Source organism: Mya arenaria, chromosome 8, assembly GCF_026914265.1.
Source record: "Mya arenaria isolate MELC-2E11 chromosome 8, ASM2691426v1".
Lineage (NCBI taxonomy): Eukaryota > Metazoa > Mollusca > Bivalvia > Myida > Myidae > Mya > Mya arenaria.
This window is the reverse complement of record NC_069129.1, coordinates 22,666,579-22,688,600: the sequence shown is the minus strand read 5'-3', so window position 1 is coordinate 22,688,600 and position 22,022 is coordinate 22,666,579. Positions and strand designations below refer to the sequence as shown.

General features: G+C 34.4%; 1 protein-coding gene across 13 annotated transcripts in view; it reads left to right on the top strand.

Moving 5' to 3' along the window:
* LOC128243840 (1-phosphatidylinositol 4,5-bisphosphate phosphodiesterase gamma-1-like) overlaps positions 1–22,022 on the top strand; it is a 101,739-nt gene that overhangs the window by 22,818 nt on the left and 56,899 nt on the right. For all 13 annotated transcript variants that reach the window (XM_052961819.1, XM_052961818.1, XM_052961817.1 and 10 more), the window contains exons 5-15: positions 2,912–2,992; positions 8,132–8,181; positions 8,908–8,956; positions 9,242–9,340; positions 11,874–11,989; positions 12,944–13,029; positions 15,868–15,988; positions 18,610–18,695; positions 19,817–19,899; positions 20,274–20,334; positions 21,567–21,637. In XM_052961819.1, the coding sequence (XP_052817779.1) occupies positions 2,912–2,992; positions 8,132–8,181; positions 8,908–8,956; positions 9,242–9,340; positions 11,874–11,989; positions 12,944–13,029; positions 15,868–15,988; positions 18,610–18,695; positions 19,817–19,899; positions 20,274–20,334; positions 21,567–21,637 (903 nt within the window). The remainder of the gene's footprint in view (positions 1–2,911; positions 2,993–8,131; positions 8,182–8,907; positions 8,957–9,241; positions 9,341–11,873; positions 11,990–12,943; positions 13,030–15,867; positions 15,989–18,609; positions 18,696–19,816; positions 19,900–20,273; positions 20,335–21,566; positions 21,638–22,022) is intronic.

The following is a 22,022-nucleotide window of genomic DNA, read 5'->3' as shown; positions in this document are numbered from 1 at the left end:
GCTGTAAAAAAACAACCATTGTTAGTTTGATATTTTGCAATTAACAGTAAAAGCTATTTGCTATTTATATCAAAATGCATTACATTGTTTTTGCAGTGGTTCTAAAGTAGTTGTCATTCTCAGAAATGTAATTCGAGTTTATCTAGTAACAGGAATTGCATGGAGAGTATAGGAATGTTGTAACGCACGTACGATTACTTAAACTTGATAAAAATGTTCAGGAAATAAGCTCTTCTTTTTTCAAAATTGATGAGACTTTTGATGTGTAGATTAATAAGAAAAACACATTAAATTTTGTGAAAGAAAAAAAAAGCCCATATTTAAAGCAATAATTATCTACTGTACATGTCCTAATACACACACATGTACTTATTCCTTTTTTTCAACAAGTTTGGGAAGTAGGTCAAGGGCTCTCTTATTGCTAAAAATGACGTTGATTCAACTAAAAGAGTAGGGATTTTTTCCCCAAGGAATTTTCAAATAATGCAATAAGAAATAGAAAGTAAGAGATTGAGATTATGTTTTTTTTTTCCTATGATTAGATACGACAATCCATAAATCCCTTCAGATACATTTGGGTTCTACCCAAGATACACAACACATATGTTTTGAAACAGAATCATTGTTGCTCTCAGATAGATTGAACTGTTGCATCAATAACTCAGTAATTGCCAAAGATCTTTTTGGCCCTTAATCTTGTGAAGTGTGCCTGGTCTAGAATTCATAAAACATCTAAAGTTATTTCCTGACCTATGTCATTTTTCATATTAAGTATCTCTCTATACAAATTTAAGTCTAAGTGACAGAAGTTATGAAATTACTAAAGATATTTTATGACTAAATCTAGTGGCATGCGGCTCTTAAAATGATCACATATGAAACATGTGTTATTTACAGCACATACGGTATTTTGTTTTTGCACAAACAAAATTTGTGTCTGTCACATTTCAAGAAACATACCTTTGTTACCAGGGAACATTACTTTCTGGTATTTGAAAGCTTTTAAGAAAGTTTTGAATTTTAATAAGTATTTATTTATGGTTTTTATGTGAACATAATCATTCTATTTATTTGTTCTTTTAAAGGGGCTGTACTCCGTATGATGAAAAAGCGAAAAAAAAGAAGAGAAAATTGACATGAACTTGGTATCGATGTGTACAATGCATTGGAACTTACTAACTGAAGTACCACATAGTTTACAATTCGCTGTTTTTTCCTATTTTTCCATTAAAAAAGATTACTAGGTATGTCTACCTAGTAGAATTAATTTCTTATGCGTGATTGGCTAGTATTGTTATCACGTGATATTACCAAGTTAGGTATATAGGTTAAATATTCCAACCGTTTAGTGTAAGCCTTCGTAGCACAGTGGATTCAACACTGGACTGCAATTTTGGCGACACCGGTTCGAACCCGGTCTCCGACTTGATTTTTTTTTTACATTTTTTTTTTACAATTATGATATAAAAGAGTAAAACGTTTTAGTAAATAATTGTCCTGAGAATCGTTACAGAAAAAAACTTTTTTTGGTGCCAATCTGGTGTACAGTCCCTTTAAGAATCAAGTTATGATAATTTAGTCTTTAAATTTGCAACCAAAAGATAATTTAATAAAATTTCAACTAGACATACAGATATTTCTTGTTGGAAAGGAGGAATTGTCTCTTCTTTAAAAGAAAAATTATTGTTGCAAAGAAGGATAAATCTTGTTGAAAGAAAGATGAATTAAATTCCAATTTAAGATAACTTGAGTTCCCAAGTGAAGATAACTTAAGTTCCCAAGTGAAGATAACTTAAAGATAATTGAAGCTACAAAGAAAGATAATGTCAGTTCCAAAGAAAGGTTACTTAAGTTCCAAAGAAAGATAACTTTAGTTTCAAAAGAAAGGCGAATGAAGTTCCACAGAAATAGTTCCAAAGTAAGGTAACTTTAGTGCCAAAGAGAATAATTGAGTTTCAATAAAAGATAACTTTAGATTACCCCCCCCCCCCCCCCCCCCCCATAAATTTATTTAAGATCCAAAGAAATGTAATTATAGATCCAAAGAAAGATAACATTTAGTTTAAATGAATGGTAAGTTTTATCAATGGAAGGCGACTTTTGTTCTAAAATTAGTTTCAAAGAAAACTAACTTTAGATCCAAAGAAAACTAACTTTAGATTAAAAAAAAGATACATTTTCTTCCAAAGAAAACTAACTTTAGAACAAGTGTTCCAAAGAAAGATCATTTTAATTTAAGTTCCAAAGAAAGATAAGTTTAGTTCCAAAGAAAGCTAACTTAAGATGCAGAGAAAATTGAATTTAGATCTAAAGAAAGATAATTTTACTTCAAAAGAAAGATAATTTAAGTTTCAAAGAAAGGTTACTTTTTTCCAAAGGAAGGCTACCTAAGATTCAAAGAAGATATAAATTGGATTCAAAGAAAGTTAACTTTAGATCCTAAGAAAAGATCCTGAGATAGATGATTTTAGAATAAAGAAAGGTAAATTTTGTTCCAAGGAAAGATAACTCTAGATCAAAAGGAAGCTTACTTTAGATCAAAAGAAAGATAACTCCAGATCAGAAGAAAGATAACTTTTGATCAACTTTAGATCAAACAAAATATAACTTAAGATCAAAAGAAAGATAACTTTAGATAAAAAGAAAGATAACTCCAGATCAAAAGAAAGGTAACTTTTGATCAACTTTAGATCAAACAAAATATAACTCAAGATCAAAAGAAAGATAACTTAAGATCAAAAGAAAGGTAACTTTCAATCAGAAGAAAGATAACTTTTAATAAAAAAAACGATAACTTTTATTCAAAAGAAAGATAACTTTAGATCATAAGAAAGAGATAACTTAGTAGTTTCAAGAAATGATTACTTTAGTTTCATAGATGTATACTCCTGTTCTTGCTTTCTTTTTTCAGAGCGTAGATAAGGAGAAGAAGGGAGCCATAGTCCAGGAGGAGTTTACCCAGCTTTATCATTTCCTCGTCCATGTTCCCACTGTGAGTATATAGTTTAACGAATTTATAATATAAGGCCAAAAATAAAATTTTCACTAAATTTGCCTGTCCATTTTTTGGTCGCAAACTTTGAAACCTTCAAAGAAAAATTACACTTTTACTAATTACCTTAAATATTTAAAATCTGGTTTACTCATAATTTGCACTATATGGCATAAAATATAACATTAAAATGAAAATAATAAAATTGGCCATTGTTTTAAAAACATTAACACATTAAGTGTACTATTTAGTTCATGTGTGGCTGTTTCATTTCCATTTTAGTGGAAACACTTATTTTGTTTTAAGGCCCAGTATTTATAGAAAAACCTAGTGTTTAAAACTTATAATAATATACAGCTTACGACAAAATGCTGTAAAAATACATATTTTGATAATACTTTTATTAAGTAGTGCACTTACATCACAATATGTTATAATCAATGAATGGTGTTAACAGAGTAGCCTCCCTTGAGATGGATTATTTACAGTGGTGTAATGCACCAGTCAATTGTAACCACGGCCCCATAGGTCCGGGGAATAGCTGGGACTTTGACCTTCGGCCCTGCCAAGCCCGAGTAAAATTCCCGCCCTGCGGGGACGAACTGCTGGTAAAATCCCAGCTAAATGACCCTGCTATCCAGGGACTCTGGGTCAGGCCCATTCCCCGCTATTTTTGGCACGAAGACAAAACCACGGCATTCACCTGGCACTGCGGGGCCACATGGAAGGTAAAAACACGGCACATTTCCCAGGCTATCCCCAGTATACCCCCGGACCTTGGGGGCCGTGGTTACAATTGACTGGTGCATAATGAAACCAATGTCACATGCATGGGGTCTGGCTGGCCTTCAATTAAAAGGACTGGCTCTATTTTTCTATTTTAGATGTCCTTCATTGTTATTATTTTAATCAAAGCCTATTATCACAAATGTGACATTTATACAATTTATGTGCTGAAAACAATTTGTGACATTAATAAAATATTATCTTTTGGAAAGAAAACCTGTCCGATTTATTCAATTTAAACTATTCCCAGTAGAAGGAAATTAATTTAAATTGCCTTGGATTTGTTAATGCAGAATATTCTTTTAAATGCCTAAAAATTACACAATAATTAACGCCATATTTAGATGGTCTGTTTTTGGAAGTGAAATACTTGACAATTGTCATAGCCTTGTTGTTGTTGTTAGAGTCTGTGTCAACATTAAAAAACTTGAACCTCAGCCATGACTAATAAACTGTAAAATATATACATATAAAACTTGGTATGTACACTTGTTGCCAGAGATAAAAGGCCACATCTCTGGCATCAATACTGGTGGAGTTATGCTCCTTTTTTACTGAAAAAGAACAAAACAAGAAAAGATGAGCATTGACATTTGCTAAATGGCACTCTTGTTTCTGTAATAGTGTTAATTGATTGATACTGATCTTCACAAGGCAAAAAATATAACTTTTAAAGCTGCACTCTCACAGATTGACAGTTTTGACATTTTTTTTTTAATTTTTGTCTCGGAATCAGCTGATTTTAGCATCAATACCTTCAAATCAGTAATATATGATAACTCAAAGAGTACAACAGATCTCAATTGTTTGGAAAACTGCCGAAATTTTAATTTTCCTTAAAGTGTTAGTAATGCTTTTAGCCATAAAACATCAATTTTTGAATGTAAATTTTAAAAACTGTGATCTGATCTTTTATCAGCAGTCTTATATCACCAGTTTGCAGACATTTACGCAAAATTTGGCTCAATCCAAGACAAAAAAACAGTCAATCTGTGAGCGTCGCTTTAATGAAATTTTATTTCCTCCTAAAGATTAAAGAGCAGCTTTGTTAAAATTAAATGTTTCACCAGTTTTATGCTTTATGTTTTTATCATGTTCAAATATCATCAAGAACTTCTAGAAACGGTGTATGGTTTCTTGTGAAGTGTTTTATTTCTACCAATTATGGTTTTAGGTTCTTAAAACAAAGTAATAAAAGATGAGAACATAAGTGTTTTCCAGGAACGTGTAGGCGTTTATGTCTGAAAAGTGCATCAATTATTTCATTTTTTTTTATTTTATTGAAAGTTATCTGATGTGAATAGAATTATTGCCAAAGTTATTAAAAGTATTTCATTTTGAACTAAATTTAGAGATAGACGAAAAATGTAATAGAACGATAAATTGTGAGTCCTAGTGTTACAAGTTATGGAAAGGATGAATTATGTTAAATTTAAGTGGTTACGAAGGATTAAGCCAATGAGGGAGCCCTAATCTCACAAAAATGTCTCATTTTGACAACTGTATTATGTATTATTTGTTATATCTTTAATTCATTAATTGTTGATTTCATGTGTGTATTTTGCAGTCGGTAATGTATATGTTCACTTTACCTGGAGTTATATATTATATAATCACACCAGCTAGTTTGCTTTAAAAAGGTTTCACCCCCATCTTATTTATAATACAGCTAGCTTCTTGAATCTGGAGATTTGCCCATATTATGCAAAGATTGACACTAACAGTTGTTGAATTTTCATGGACAACCAAATGTTGTCATCGGCCATGTGGATTCAAAAGTTAGTGTTAGCTATGCATAATATCATTGAGATGATTTTGATTAAAATTAATTGTTTCGTAAAAACAGGATTTCCCTTCACGTGAAATTTGTTATTAATATTTTTTCATCAGAATTGTATTATTGGTGGATGGTATGGGGATGGGGGGATCCAGGATTTGACATGAGGGGCACAACCTTGTGACATTCACCCCTCCCTCAGATCGGAAATTTAAATGCTTTATAATGATGGCGGGGAACGTGGATGGGGGATCGGCTAAGTGGACATGGTGTTTTTTGTGCGCTTTTATATTCAGTGCTTTAAATAGTTTATCAAGAGTTTAACCTACATTGAGATTCATGGTTCAAGGTTAAGGCTGTTTGTCATAGTAGCAAATAAATTGGGTCGGTCTCACCTGGGTTGCTCTGTTTATTAAATGAAAAATATTCAAGCCCCGTTGATGTAGATTTTCACATTTCCTTCCTCCATCTCATATAAAAAGTCTATTTGAAAAAAAAATGTGTAATAGTTAAGATTTTTCTGTTCAGTATTTGAAATTGAATATCTTTCCATGTGACACAATGGTTTTGTCTATTTCCTTATCCTTCAAAAATTTACAAAATCTAACCCAGTCTATTGCATGGAGCAATATAAGGGTATGCAGGGGTTCTAAAATTCATGTTAAGAAATCAGTAGATCTCAAGTGCTCAGATTGTTTTTTGCGAGGACTTTCGTATCAACATAAATAGCAAGTACCTTGAAATGAATATAAATGACTTATATGGAAACAATTTCAAAAGGGGTCTAAGCCCTTTTTTTTATTTACCCTGCTTTGGGCATGACTCTCTCCTCCTCAACCCCCCCTCCCCCCAGTTATTTTTTTCAGGATTGACAATTATCAGCTGTTTGAACCTCTGTTTATGTCCATACTGAATCAACTTGATATTTGCAATAGTTCTCCACAGTTATATATATGTGAAACTTTTTTTTCCTTTGCCCCAGTCTCTTAACTTGACTGTTTTTTAAAAACAGTCTTGGACCTGGTACAGTCCTAGCCTTTGTGTCTGCAGGGTCAAAATCTAATGGCCAAAACTCTTTTCAATATATTTAAATGAAACTTGGTACACACGCTGTCAGAGATAGTTCACACATGTATAGCAAGGCCCACAACTCTGTTTTGGATAATTAGTGAATTATGTCCCTTGTTGAATAAAACAATAATAGACAAGCGTTGATGTTCAATCCGCAGTGCTCTTGAAGTTGTTTCCCTTTCATATAAAAGTACATAGAATGTGTCTTCTATGTGAATGAGATTACCTAAATAAATACTTTTCTTTTTTTTCTGTTATTAACTGTCTTTTATTATTATAACTCTAGGGCTTTACCTGTTGTTGCATATCAAAAATAGATTTAAATGTGTTTGAAATTTATTGTTAGAAATGTCATCTTTTACAGGACAGAAATATTCATGTACCATAGGCTTTGTATATTGTTCAATTGCTTTAAGGTATCTGACCTACAAATAAGCTTGCCGTTTTATCGGACCATTATCCGTAATGTTTAATTGTAATTGTGTTCTGTGACCCAAAGTTTTGCATCTTTTGAAAGGGCTTTGCTTATGGATATTTTGTATATGTAAAAAAACAACTTTAAATGCATTACAGATAAAGTAATTGCAGTTTGTATATTTTTTCTTTATATTCATTGAAGCCTGTGTTTAGTTGTCTAATTAATAAATATTTTGAGAGCAAGAGTATGTTGTTGTTTTTTAAATAAGAGAAAAGCGTATATATTTTTTCAGATGATTTCTCTACATGTAATACCCTTTCAAATGATAATAAATTAATATAGGGTGACTAGGGGTGACTAGGGGCCCAATTGCTTAAAGGATCTTAGACATTATATCAATATTTTTTATTTGTAAAATCATCACATTCTATTCATTTTTAAAAAAATTCATCTTTATTTCTAATACTGGCTGAAGTTCAGTTAACATAAATATATAGCAAAATAACAAACAATAATTTAAGTTATTTTATGACTTAGATCTTTATGGAAATGGGCACCATAAGATTTCACTTAATTTTAAGATTGGAATTCAAGTGTTTTGATTGGACTGTAAAAATAACTGGCCAACTGAAAGGAATCACTGAGGCGTGTCTAAGGACAAAGATAAGATTGATATTGAATACCACCCCAGGCTGGCATCCAAAATTCACTTGGTTATGCATCAACTACCATAAGTTCCATATTCAGTATAATTCTTATCCATATCCTTAGTCATGCCTGAGTGATTGCATTCATTTCATTGGCCAATTAATTTTATAGGCCAATCAAAACACTCAGATTCTACTCTTATAATTAAGTTAAATTTAAGTTGTTTATTACATACAACCCAAGAATTAATTATGCTTTTTCTAACCACTTTTACTAGAAAAATTTACTTATATTTACAGATGGTCTATTATATTTGTTTTAAGAAGTCGTAACTTTAATGGGATCAAGATTTGTCTTTAAGTATATAAACTTTTGTAAAAAACTGATTTTGTAAACTGTTTTCAATGACTTAATCATTTATTTTATATCATTATTACAGGTCATTGATGAATACTTTGTTCCGTTTATGAGGAAATTGCATACTGACAGGTAGGTAACATTGGATGTAGTCAGTAACGCAGCAAGTATTAGTTAGTAAATGCATCAATGGTTGAAATTAGCAAAGGCCCACTGAGTGCACTGTTAAAATGCTTTCAAGGTTTTGCTCAATTTGTTGAAGTTTTCTGATGCACGTGTTTAAGAATTTAGGCTCAGAAAATAAAGTAAAATAAAATTTGTCCCCTTTATTAAGCTAAATTAATAAAAATAAAGATCCCCTTTCTGTAAACTATATTTGTAATACCTTTTGTAAAAATATTGTGATAAAACAGACGAATTTTTGTACATTGTTTATAATGACAATACACATGGTGAAAAATATAAGGCCTAAAAAATAAGGGTTTTTTTCTGGGAACCCTACTGACAGTGTTTTTATACCACAAACATTTTTTTTTTAAATGAAAAGGAAGAAAAAGATTTTGTGATCCAAATGTGTCAAACATTTACAGGAAGGCCTTTGATAACGGTAATGCCCTTTTTTATATAAAAGAAAAAGACAGCCATGTGTTCAGTTAAGGCTAACAGTGCTTAACTTAAGCAATTTTTTTTTGTTTTGTTTCCATGTTGCAAAGCAGGGCATACACTGCAAGCTCGGATCTTACCAGCAGAACTTGGCCACATACATGTTTACTGAACGCATGGCAGTTGTTGGAGTTTGCACCGCTGATTTACTCAATAATACTAGATTTACATGGTGTATTTTTTATGTTCACACAGGGTGGCCACTGTTGAAAAGCTGCACCAGTTTGTTACCCAAGAACAGAGGGTAAGTTGGAAAACAATCTTAAAATACTTGTTGCTTTTTTGATCAAAATTCTTTGGGAAGCCCTTCAAAAATATGGCATGTATTTATATTTCAGAATGACAAATTGTGTATTTCTTAAGAACATTTTGTTTCTGTCTATCAGTGAAAAATGCACATCCATTCACATTAAAAGAAGTTCAAAATATACATTACTCTTTTGCAAACAACGCATTAAACATAGCTTTTCATATGTAACATTCATAATGGCACATCAATACTTATGCTTGTTGTTTCTTTACTGTGCAGGAGTCATTGGGCCAATCTGAGGTGAAAGAAGTGATGAAGAACTTCCTCTCTGACCCGGGACGGGAAATCCATAATAAACTCTTCTTCACCGAACAGGAGGTACAGAATAACAAAAGATGATATTGTTAATATTGAAAGATGGTCGAAATGAATCTTATTGAAAGATGGTCGAAATACTTCAGGATTAATTGTATTTTTCTATTTTATGCTGTATGAACGCAGCACGGCACACGAGAAAATTCCATGAAGCCCCCTAGTGCTTTTTATGCCCCCGAAGGTGGGCATATTAAAATCGCACCGTCCGTCCGTCTGTCCGTCCGTCCGTCCGTCCGGCCGGCTCTGTAACTTTCCCTTGTATGGACAGATTTTAAAATAACTTGCCACATATGTTCCACATACCAAGACGACTTGTGGCGTGTAAGACTCGTGTCCCTACCTCAAAGGTCAAGGTCACACTTAGTGTTTATTCACAATGGAGTGCTGCATATAAGGACATAGAGTACAGGTTGTCGTGTCCGAGCTGTAACTTTCTCTTGTATGGATAGATTTTAAAATAACTTGCCACATGTGTACCACATACCAAGACGACGTGTCACGTGCAAGACCCGTGTCCCTACCTCAAAGGTCAAGGTCACACTTAGTGTTTATTCACAATGGAGTGCTGCATATAAGGACATAGAGTACAGGTTGTCCTGTCCAGGCTGTAACTTTCCCTTGTATGGACAGATTTTAAAATAACTTGCCACATGTGTTCCACATACCAAGACGACGTGTCGTGTGCAAGACCCGTGTCCCTACCTCAAAGGTCAAGGTCACACTTAGTGTTTATTCACAATGGAGTGCTGCATATAAGGACATAGAGTATAGGTTGTCATGTCCGGGCTGTAACTTTCTCTTGTATGGACAGATTTTATAAAATAACTTGCCACATGTGTACCACATACCAAGACGACGTGTCGCGTGCAAGACCCGTGTCCCTACCTCAAAGGTCAAGGTCACACTTAGTGTTTATTCACAATGGAGTGCTGCATATAAGGACATAGAGTACAGGTTGTCCTGTCCGGGCTGTAACTTTCCCTTGTATGGACAGATTTTAAAATCACTTGCCACATGTGTTCCACATACCAAGACGACGTGTCGGGTGCAAGACCCGTGTCCCCACCTCAAAGGTCAAGATCAAACTTAGTGTTTATTCACAATGGAGTGCTGCATATAAGGACATAGAGTATAGGTTGTCGTGTCCGGGCTGTAACTTTCTCTTGTATAGACGGATTTTAAAATAACTTGCCACATGTGTTCCACATACCAAGACAACGTGTCGCGTGCAAGACCCGTGTCCCTACCTCAAAGGTCAAGGTCACACTTAGTGTTTATTTACAATGGAGTGCAGCATATAAGGACATAGAGTATAGGTTGTCGTGTCCGGGCTGTAACTTTCCCTTGTATGGACAGATTTTAAAATAACTTGCTACATGTGTTCCACATACCAAAACGATTTGTCGCTTGCAAAACCCGTGTCCCTACCTCAAAGGTCAAGGTCACACTTAGAGTTTATTTACAATGGAGTGCTGCATATAAGGACATAGAGTATAGGTTGTCGTGTCCAGGCTGTAACTTTCCCTTGTATGGACAGATTTTAAAATAACTTGCCACATGTGTTCTACATACCAAGACGACGTGTCGTGTGCAAGACCCGTGTCCCTGCCTCAAAGGTCAAGGTCACACATAGTGTTTATTCACAATGGAGTGCTGCATATAAGGACATAGAGTATAGGTTGTCGTGTCCGGGCTGTAACTTTCCCTTGTATGGACAGATTTTAAAAAAACTTGACACATGTGTTCCACATACCAAGACGACGTGTCGCGTGCAAGACCCGTGTCCCTACCTCAAAGGTCAAGGTCACACTTAGTGTTAATTCACAATGGAGTGCTGCATATAAGGACATAGAGTTTAGGTTGTCGTGTCAGGGCTGTTACTTTCCCTTGTATGGACAGATTTTAAAATCACTTGCTACATGTGTTCCACATACGTGTCCCTACCTCTAAGGTGAAAGATACACTAAGTGTTTATTCACAAGGGAATTCTGAATATAAGGACATAACAGTGTAGGTTGTGAAGTATGGGTGGTATTTTTTTATGTTCAGAGGCAATTTAAAATAACTTGCCATATGTATTTGAAACGTAAAGGCAAGATCAACTTTTCATGTACTGACCTTGTTCGTAGGTCAATGTCACATTTGGGGGCATTCGTCACATACTGTGACAGCTCTTGTTGGTCATTTGCTTGCTTGCCATACTGCATTCATACAGCATAAACTCAAGAAAAAAATGTGATCAATACTTACATTTACATTTTAAAAGAAATTTTCATAGTGATTGAACATTAGCAGTACCTCTTTTTATTAATAAGTGTAATAGACAAAATTTGTTTGTATAAAAGAATAGCTGTCTTGTAATGTTGTATAGCGTTGATTAAATGACATCCCACTAATCTAATCAGAGCGCAAAATTTGAATAAATAATGAATTCATCACTCTTTTAGAAAAGTATATTTTCACAAACCTGCCTCTATATTCTTGAACGTGCCATTTTACCTTTTCACAATCATTAATGATATACTATCTGTTTCAGTTTGTAGACTACTTGTTTTCCGGACACAACACGATTTGGGACAGCAAATATAATAGCGTGACACAAGACATGAATCGACCGCTCTCACATTACTGGATAGCATCTTCACATAATACGTATGTACTCACAATGAACTGACCGCTCTCACATTACTGGATAGCATCTTCACATAATATGTATGTACTCACAATGAACTGACCGCTCTCACATTACTGGATAGCATCTTCACATAATATGTATGTACTCACAATGAACTGACCGCTCTCACATTACTGGATAGCATCTTCACATAATACGTATGTACTCACAATGAACTGACCGCTCTCACATTACTGGATAGCATCTTCATATTACACATATGTACTTACAATGAACTGACCACTCTCACATTACTGGATAGCATCTTCATATTACACATATGTACTTACAATGAACTGACCGCTCTCACATTACTGGATAGCATCTTCACTTAATATGTATGTATTCACAATGAACTGACCGCTCCCACATTACTGGATAGCATCTTCACATAATACGTATGTACTCATAATGAACTGACCGCTCCCACATTACTGGATAGCATCTTCACATAATACGTATGTACTCACAATGAACTGACCGCTCCCACATTACTGGATAGCATCTTCACATAATACATATGTACTCACAGTGAACTGACTGCTCCCACATTACTGGATAGCATCTTCACATAATACGTATGTACTCACAATGAACTGACCGCTCCCACATTACTTGTTAGCATCTTCACATAATACGTATGTACTCACAATGAACTGACCGCTCCCACATTACTGGATAGCATCTTCACATAATACGTATGTACTCACAATGAACTGACCGCTCCCACATTACTGGATAGCATCTTCACATAATATGTATGTACTCACAATGAACTGACTGTTCTCATATTACTGGATCAAATCTTCATATAAGACTTATGTTCTCCTAATGATCTTACTGGTTTTATACTACTGGATAGCTTTCCGTTTCATGTCTACATGCTTTGGCCTCTTAAAGTGAACACCGAAGTTTATTTATTCTGTTGACAGGTACCTGACAGGGGATCAGTTTTCCAGCGAGTCATCTGTAGAAGCGTACGCCCGATGCCTGAAAATGGGCTGCAAGTGCCTTGAACGTAAGTATTTTAAAAAATTACAAACTTGTAATGAAATAACACAGCTGGTTTTGTTTTTATCAAGCTTAAAGAAAATTGTTTTAGCAAAACTAAAGTCATCTCATTCGACATTCATATAGATTTGCAGACATTGGACATAATTGATAAACCTTAATTGTTAAAGCTGCACTCTCACAGATATACCATTTTTACAACTTTTTTTTTATTTTTTATCTTGGAAAGAGCAAATTTTTGCGTAAAGATTTGCAAACCAATGATATAAGATTGCTGACAAAAAATCAGACTGTAGATTTTCATATTTCCGTTCGAAAATTAATGTTTTATGGCTTAAACCGTTACTAACAGTTTAAGAAAAATGCATAAAACATCAATTTTTGAACTAAGATATAAAAACCTGCGATATTATTTTTTGACTGCAGTCTTATATAACTGGTTTCCATGGATTTTCGTAAAAATTGGCTCGTTCAAAGACAAAAAATAAAAATGTTGTCAAATTATTCTATCTGTGAGTGTGCAGCTTTAAGGGTATCCAATGTCTCACATATTAATAATATTACCAAAATAATTTTAAGTTAAGCCATCCATCATTAGGATGCGAAGATGTGTAAAAAAAATATGTGGATTTTAGATATGAAAATTGGGATTATTTGTATATTTACTTTATACTGATTAACTATTAATGTATAATTTTTGCATGGATAACATTTTTGAATAACACAATAATTATGCTACTATTATCATATGATCTATGAATGGCAGGTAATAGAACAAAAAATCAATAATTATATAGCAATTTTATTTATTTGTTTCTTAAATAATATTATGTCTATATCAAAAAAGCTTTCATTGAAAACTCTAAAAAAATCAAACTGAACATTTTCTAACTTTAAAATTAAAATTTACCTGAAGCATTTTTTTGTATTAATGATGGATGGAATTCCTTAAGTGATAATTTTACAAAGTCAAAAAATGTATTCATTTTGTTAAATTCTGTGCATGTCTTGTACACCTATTGGCCTGCAAATAGTTTTAGTTGCTTTTGAATGTTAATGTTGCAATATTTCTACTGTTTATGAATTAGAAAATTTTATTTTATTGATTTATCATAATTTGTTCTATTTGTTTTATTATCAAGAGAAGGAAAGCATGATGTGTTTAGTAAAGGTTTGAGGGACCCCCTTTCCAATGACCCTAATTATACGATCACTTTTTTGAGCTGGTAAATCCAAGAAGTAATACTATTTACATCGAACAAATTGTTTTATTTGGTGCATAAGACACAGCTAGTTTGAAATTGCAATGGACACTTTCAGTTCATTAAGTAAGTTTTAAGCCACTCTAAAGTCCTTGATCATAACAAGGTCCCAATTATATGGGACAAAAAGTGCTTGCCTGCACTATTTTTTTAAAAGGAGACTGTCAGGGATGTGATTTGTCTCCCCCCCTCCCCTCCAAACATAGGTGATAGGTTGTGATAGGTCTGTGTCCAGCATTCGGCGTCAACAATTGCTTATAAAAATAATCTCCTAAACCACCTGGACAATTTTCGATGAAACTTCCCGGGGATGGTACCCTTTTAAAATAGTTCTTAGAAATTAATTCCCTGCAGAACTCTGGTTACCATGGCAATGAAAAGGAAAGCTTCTTAAATCTTATTGACAAACACCATGGGGCCTAGAATATTTGTTGTGTAACAAATGTCAAAAACTTTTACTCAGGTGAGCGATTAAGGGCCATCATGGGCCTCTTGTTTTAACATTTGCTTCTGGTTGTTACTTTTTAGGTTGTTATTATTGACGTCCCAGTTTGCTTCAATTTGAAGTTAGGAGAAGATAGTCCTCAAAAAAGCTTCCCAAATGCCAGTTTTCATTCTGTACAGGGTGCTTCCACTCATTGAAAGGCCTTGAGAAGTCCCCAAACCCCTTAGCCCTTCAGCGGCCAGGTCAATCAAATTTTAAACTATGCATTGACTTTGTCCAAACACATCATGATTTCTTCTCTAAACAGTTCTGTTACCAATGTTTTATATTATAAGTGTGAACCTTTTGTCCACATGCAGCATTCATGATGAGGAAAGAGGATGTTTTTAAGGGGTTGGGTTGATAAAATTGGGTGGGTGGGGTTTGAAACTTGGATGGAGGGCAGAAGGATGTTCTGTTTTGTTCTCAATGCCAAAAGGTATCTGTCATTTTTCCAAATTTTGAATAAAATTCTCAAGAAGAATTACATTTTTTATTCAATTGATAAATTGTGGTTAATTTTAGTTGAAGGTATATTCAACCTATATCATTATTTGAATGCATTTGTTTTAAGTTATGGGAGTTTGTGGGAGTAATGTGGGATTTGAGGCATGTGTTTGTTCAATTGAAGGAAGAGATATTTATTGGTAAGGGGGAATGAAAGATGGGAGGAAAATTTAGTGATGGCGTTAAAGTATTCCAGGAGGCAGATATCTAGTTGAAGGGTACCCCTATATGAGGAAGAGTTTATGGGCTAAATATGAATCAGTCAAGAGCAGGGATAAATTGGAAAGGAGGGGTAAGAATTTAGGGAAGGTATTTGTACTGAAGGGGTTGGGATTTGAAAAGGGTTGTATGGTTAAAAGGGGAGGGTGGGAGGGGATAAAGGTTGTAATTAGTTAAATGTGGAATATTATTAGGGGAGGTTGGAGTATTGGATATATGGGTTTTGAAGACATGGTATAAATGCATCTCAGAAGGAGATTAATTGCCGTATTTCGAAGGGATTTGAGTTTATAAGGGATACTCAACTTAAATTTAAATTTTAGTGTTCACACTTATGATATTTTTCTTGTTCCTCCCTGCTTGAAACTCACAGTTGATTGCTGGGACGGTCCTGATGGATACCCGAAGATTTATCACGGTCACACACTCACGTCACAAATACGATTCCTAGACGTTGTCAAAGCAATTAAGGAAAATGCTTGGGCTGTATCAGAGTAAGTTGTACACTCATGAATCTCTGACATACATGTATATATATAGACATTTTCAAGAACAAATGCTGTTTCATAGTAAGCTGAACCCTGACATCACAAATAAGATTCCTAGCAGCTGCCGAGAAGAAATATTTTGGGTATATCAGAGTAGGTCAAATATGCCTGTCACAAAATGATACCTACGCGTTGTTGAGAATAAATATGTGGGCTATATATATCAGGGTAAGCTGTAAGCTTACATCACAGGAATGATTCCTAGACATAGTCAAGGCAATAAAGGAAAATGTATGGGGTAAGTCAGAGTGAGTTGAATGATTACATCACAAATAAAAAAATTAAGACTCTTTCAAGGCAATAAAAAAATGTGTGAGCTATTTCTGAGTATGTGATAGACCAAATGACTTAACATTGTCAAGGCCATAAAAGAATAGTTATTTGAAATCTATAATTTGCACATTATTCCCGAGTTAGTGAGGCTTACTTGAAGTTTTTATCATGCACAAAGTTTTTCATTCTTGGTCAAATTTGTCAGTTAAGTGAGTCAAAGTTTGCATGGTGGTGTTGTTTCTGTTTTAACCCTGCCTTTCATTGACCGTGTGGTGCATGTTTGTGTGCATTTCATTTGACGTGTTGTTGTTGTTTTTGTTGTTGTTGTTGTTGTTGGTGTTGTTGTTGTTGTTGTTGTTATTGTTGTAGTTTAACGTTAATTTGAATGCATGCTGAGGATTTTTTTAGTTCAATCTTAGTTCACTTTATGGATATGTATAGATGTGCTTTTTAATCTTCTATTAAACCAGTTCACCTGATTTGTTTGTGTTTTTGCATGACTGTTGTTTATTGGTTATGCTAGAGTAGTTGTTTTTTTATGGAAACAAAAGTTGTTTGAAAATGAGTTTTAGTTTAACGTTATCATTAGTTTTGCGGAATGGTTGTGGATGCAATGGTTTTTTAGATAAGTGGCTTTTTAGTTGGTTTGTATTCAGTTCCTGCATCATGAATTTTGGATATTCCGTTCCTGCATCATGAATTTTGGATATTCCGTTCCTGCATTATGAATGTTGATTGGTGGATTTTTGTGCCCAATTTTGATTCAAGGAGCAATTCTTTTATGAATAGTGATGATAGGGATAGGAAATCGGATCAAGATGATCGATTTTCGACAATTAACGCCATCATTGTTTTATCCCTGAATGGCGTGGGTACTTTATAATTATCATGTAATGAAGTACCTTGAGCCTCGTGAAATTTGCAATTTCAAGTTGAGTCTGTAACGTGTATTTGTATCTGAACAATGCTTAACCAGGCACACTAAGCTTGTAGATATGGAGCTTATTTCGATGTGAGCATTGTATCAGCCGCCATTTTGATGTCTTTAATATACCCAACAGACATATTGTACTTGTAGGTTACATAAAACCAATATTGAAAAAACACTTTTTTGGTTCATAATTCATTAGCAAGCTCTGAAAAAGACATTTGAAGGATGACAAATGGTATGTAAGTTTAATATGGCGAGTGAAAAAAATAGGCAGACTCCTTGAATCAAAAGTAGGCCAATATCTGAGGTATTGGAGTCAATTTTGCAGTGGATTGTTGGGATGGTCCAGATAACCTTCCCCTCGTGTTTCACGGACACACGCTGACTTCTAAAATCCGCTTTCGTGATGTTCTTGAGACAATTAAGGAATATGCGTGGGTTAGCTCGGAGTAAGTGTTGATTTAGTGTTGTAACTAGTTTGCTGAACAATACAGTTTTTAGTTCTGTTTACATTTCAGAGGTTTGCAGATGTTTTGTTGTTCTGAGATTTTTTGTTTTTGTTCGTCCATTCTAAACAGATTTCTTTCCTTTTTATTGGTTTTCCGATGAGTTTTGGATTATCATTTTAGAATTTTCTGTTTTCTGAGATTTCATTAATTTCCTGAGTTTGGTTTACTTTATTTTTTTAGAAATTGTTCAAGAAATTGATTTGTAAGTTACTATTGATGGAAATTAACTGTTTATTTATGAATATAGTATGATATTTAATAAAGATTTGAGTGTTTGACATGATTTTCACCTAAATTGAATATATTTTATCACTTAAAACAGGCCAATCAGAGACATGTATTTTGTCCACTCACTTTTGGTTATCGTTGTTCATGACCGAGTCAATCATTGTATTGGACCATGATGTCATACTTAATTATCTAATTTGTTTCAACGATAAATAATAAGTCAGTTATTGATCATGTATTACAATTTAAACGAAATTATTCTTATGGTCGCTGTTGCACCCTCGGAATTAATTCATTTAATTTGTAATTCATGATCTATGACCTATTCATATTTATTTTATTGAGTTTCCCCATGCTACTATGTGAGGTCCTCTTTGTAATAAGTGAATTTTGAACTTAATTTGTAATGCATGTGAGGGTGCATGTGAGTTTGGTTTGTGGTCACCAAGCCAGACAAGTGGGTTTTCCCCGGGCACTCTGGTTTTCCCCACAACACAAGGCCACACTCTCGTACAACATCATGAGTCACTTAGTATAAGTTAACATAACTTTCTTCACTATCGTTGTAAAATTTATACTGTTTTAACTAAGAACTTAAATTATCATCTTTTTTCCATCTTTTGCAGTTATCCGCTAATTTTGTCAATAGAGAACCACTGTAGTCTAGGACAGCAAAGAAATATGGCCAGTGCTTTCAAAGACATATTTGGAGGTATGACCAGTTTTCAGAACATTAAGGTTATGCACCAGTCAATTGTAACCACGCCCCCTCCTCCTTCCCCAGGTCCGGGGGTATACCGGGGATAGCCGGGAAATGAGCCATGTTTTTACCTTCCAGGTGGCCATGTAGTGCCGGGTGACTGCGGTGGTTTTGTCTTCATGCCAAATATAGCGGGAAATTGGCATAATCTAGGGTCCCTTGGGTGCGTGGGCATTTGGCAGGGGTTTTACCAGCAGATCGTCCCCGCAGGGCGGAGATTTTGCCCGGGCTTGGCTGGACCGAAAGTCAAAGTCCCCGCTATTCCCCGGACCTGGGGGGCCATGGTTACAAATGACTGGTGCATTAAGTTAAACAATAAAATCACCAGTCGAAACCTGTTGGCTCGATATCCCAGAGACCGGCCAAAATACTTCGAACCTAGCAGATATCTAGCCAAGTGGGAATGCTTACATAGAGTAAAAAGAAATCGGTCCTATATATCCAGTTCGAGCCAAAGAGGAACTAGGCAAACGATATCGAGCTAACGCGTTTCGACTGTAATTTGCAGTTAGTTATGTCTGAGTTTGTTTGAAATTATGCACAAAAGAATTAAACTGTAATTTTATCTTTACTGTGTTTTCCATCTTTTATTTGTCTTGATACTTATCAGCAAGCAATACACACTCTTTTATATGACACCAAAACATTACAAGGTGACCAGGCATCAAAATGAAGCAGTATCACCTATGGCTCGTCAAAATGACAAGCTAATTTGCAAATCAGATACCTTACTTAACTTTGATGGAACTGTGCATTTCTGTCATTCTTTTTCATAAGATTTAAGCCCAAATTTAAACCAAATTTTTATTGCATCCTAGGGCTGTTTACATTAGGCATATTTGTGAAAAAATTCAACTTGAACTTCAGTTGAATTTTAAGAAAATTAATAATACTTTTACCCCAAAAACATGAACAGAAGATAGAAAAAGGTCCAAATAATGAAGGTATATGAATATATTTGATTACGATTATTTGTAGTTAAAAATTCAACAAATTTCACAAAGTTAAAAATTTCACTAAAAAGCTTCAATAATATAATGGCCCCTGTTCACTTGTTCTTTGGTTGATTTCAGACATGTTGTTGACGGAACCTATCCAGCGAGATTCCAATATGTTGCCATCGCCCGATCATCTCAAAAGGAAAATCATCCTGAAGGTTAGTCTAACAAGTACTGTGTAAATGTAATCTTTTTTAAGGTTGAAATATAGAATAAGGACACATTCTTGAATTTTTAAGAGCATATTTAAGCCAGATACCCATTAAACTGTGCGAAACTCCTTCTTAAATGTTTTTTAGCAAAATATTTAGCAAGAAGTGATGGAAGTTTTTGAGGAGATTTGTGACTAGATAAAAATGGCTTAACTTTAAACTTGGGGCACATAGGCCCCTAAAATAAGTATAAAATTATTTTTGTTGTTGTCTTACATTCAAACTTTTTTGTTAAATTGCTGATTAATTATTAAATGTTTAGTGTTAAGTAACCTTAGATATAAGTGTTGTGTAGCCATTGTTTGGTTGTGTATTTGCAGCACAAAAAGCTACCTGCAGATCCCTCACAGGCAGATCCGCAGGATTTTACAGTAGATGACAGTGAGTGATTTAACATATGTCACGTTTATATGACGAGATTTACCCAGGGGGCAAATTTTTCCCCAACTTGCCCCATTAGGCAAATCTACACCAGGGTATAATATGTGCATATAAGTGCAAATACTGTAGGGGTAAACATATACCATCTGCCTTTTGGGCAAGTTTGTCCAATGTCTGGAGGTAAGGTCAATTTTCCCCCTTGAGTATAAATAAACACAACAACTCTATTGCCCCTGAGGGTATTTCAATTTCAGCAGGGTATTATAGTAAATGGTTGACAAATTAGAAAACAAAATTAAGGAAGGAAATTGTAGAACTTTATTTATTTTATCAAGCTATTTTTGAAGTTTCTCAGCAGCCTGTTCCTACAAGGGACTGAAATGTTTGAAACACCATGTTTATGTCTGATTAGACTCTTTTGTTTTTTAAGGTTGGGAATTTAGTCTTCCTTTGAGAATTGTATGCTATTAAAAATATAATGAATATATATCAAACATTATATATATTTTACAACAATCGTGGAGAAAGTTAGGATAACTTTTAATGTGTCACTCTGTGGTGTTGTGTTGTTGGGGAAACAGAAGTGCTGGAAGAAACCCACTTTTACTGTTTGGTGACCACTAATCAAACTCATATGTGCACTGGCCGGGAATTGAACATGTGTCGCCTTGGTGAGAAGCGAGTGCATTAACAACTGCGCTAATTGGACAACCCATATACATTTATGAATATCATTTTTTTTGTAAGAATAGTCAAACTTGTTGGCTCGAACTCCAAGGGACCGGCAAAAACCTCGAGCCTCGGAAAATCCTAGCCAAGCAGGAATGTTAAGCTTCAGTATAAAGAAATCTGTCCTTTACATCTAGTTGGACAACCCATATACATTTATGAATATCATTTTTTTTGTAAGAATAGTCAAACTTGTTGACTCGAACTCCAAGGGACCGGCAAAAACCTCGAGCCTCGGAAAATCCTAGCCAAGCAGGAATGCTTAGCTTCAGTATAAAGAAATCTGTCCTTTACATCTAGTTTGAGCCAGGCCAGTACGAGCCAACAGGGTTCAAATGTATGTATTTACAAAGTAACAATTGCATTTGTCAGTTCAGCAATAGTTAGCAGACAAAACATTAAACATGTTGCACATACTGTAATGGACTTGAATTACTTTATCTAGCGATATTTTGTCGTACTTGCGTTGGTGAGACAGCCCCAGTATCTTTTTCTATTTTCAGACACACGGGACGGTGACCTGAGTAACTCCGTTAAGAACGGAATTCTGTACTTGGAAGATCCAATTGATAACGTAAGTTATGTAGTTATATTTCAATAGCGATTAAATTAAAGTGGCAAAAAATTGAATTTTTGCGGATAAGCATAGAGGCATAACTTTGCAAGTACACAAATTTTTTAACACCATGTTATTCTGTGTTGCAATTGCATGGAAGAGCATTCTCTCTGTGTCAAAGGCTCTTTCACTGGGTGTGACATGTCATCACTTGATGTCTAGTATTCACTAATATGCTTTATGAATACAGCACCAGGTCTCTAAGATTTTAAACCTAACGAAATAATAATTTAAACCTAACAAAATAATAATTGTTCCATGGTTTCCAATGTTTAATAATGTCATCTAAAAGCATAAATGTAAATAAAATTCAACACCACTCTGATAACATCAGTTGAAACTT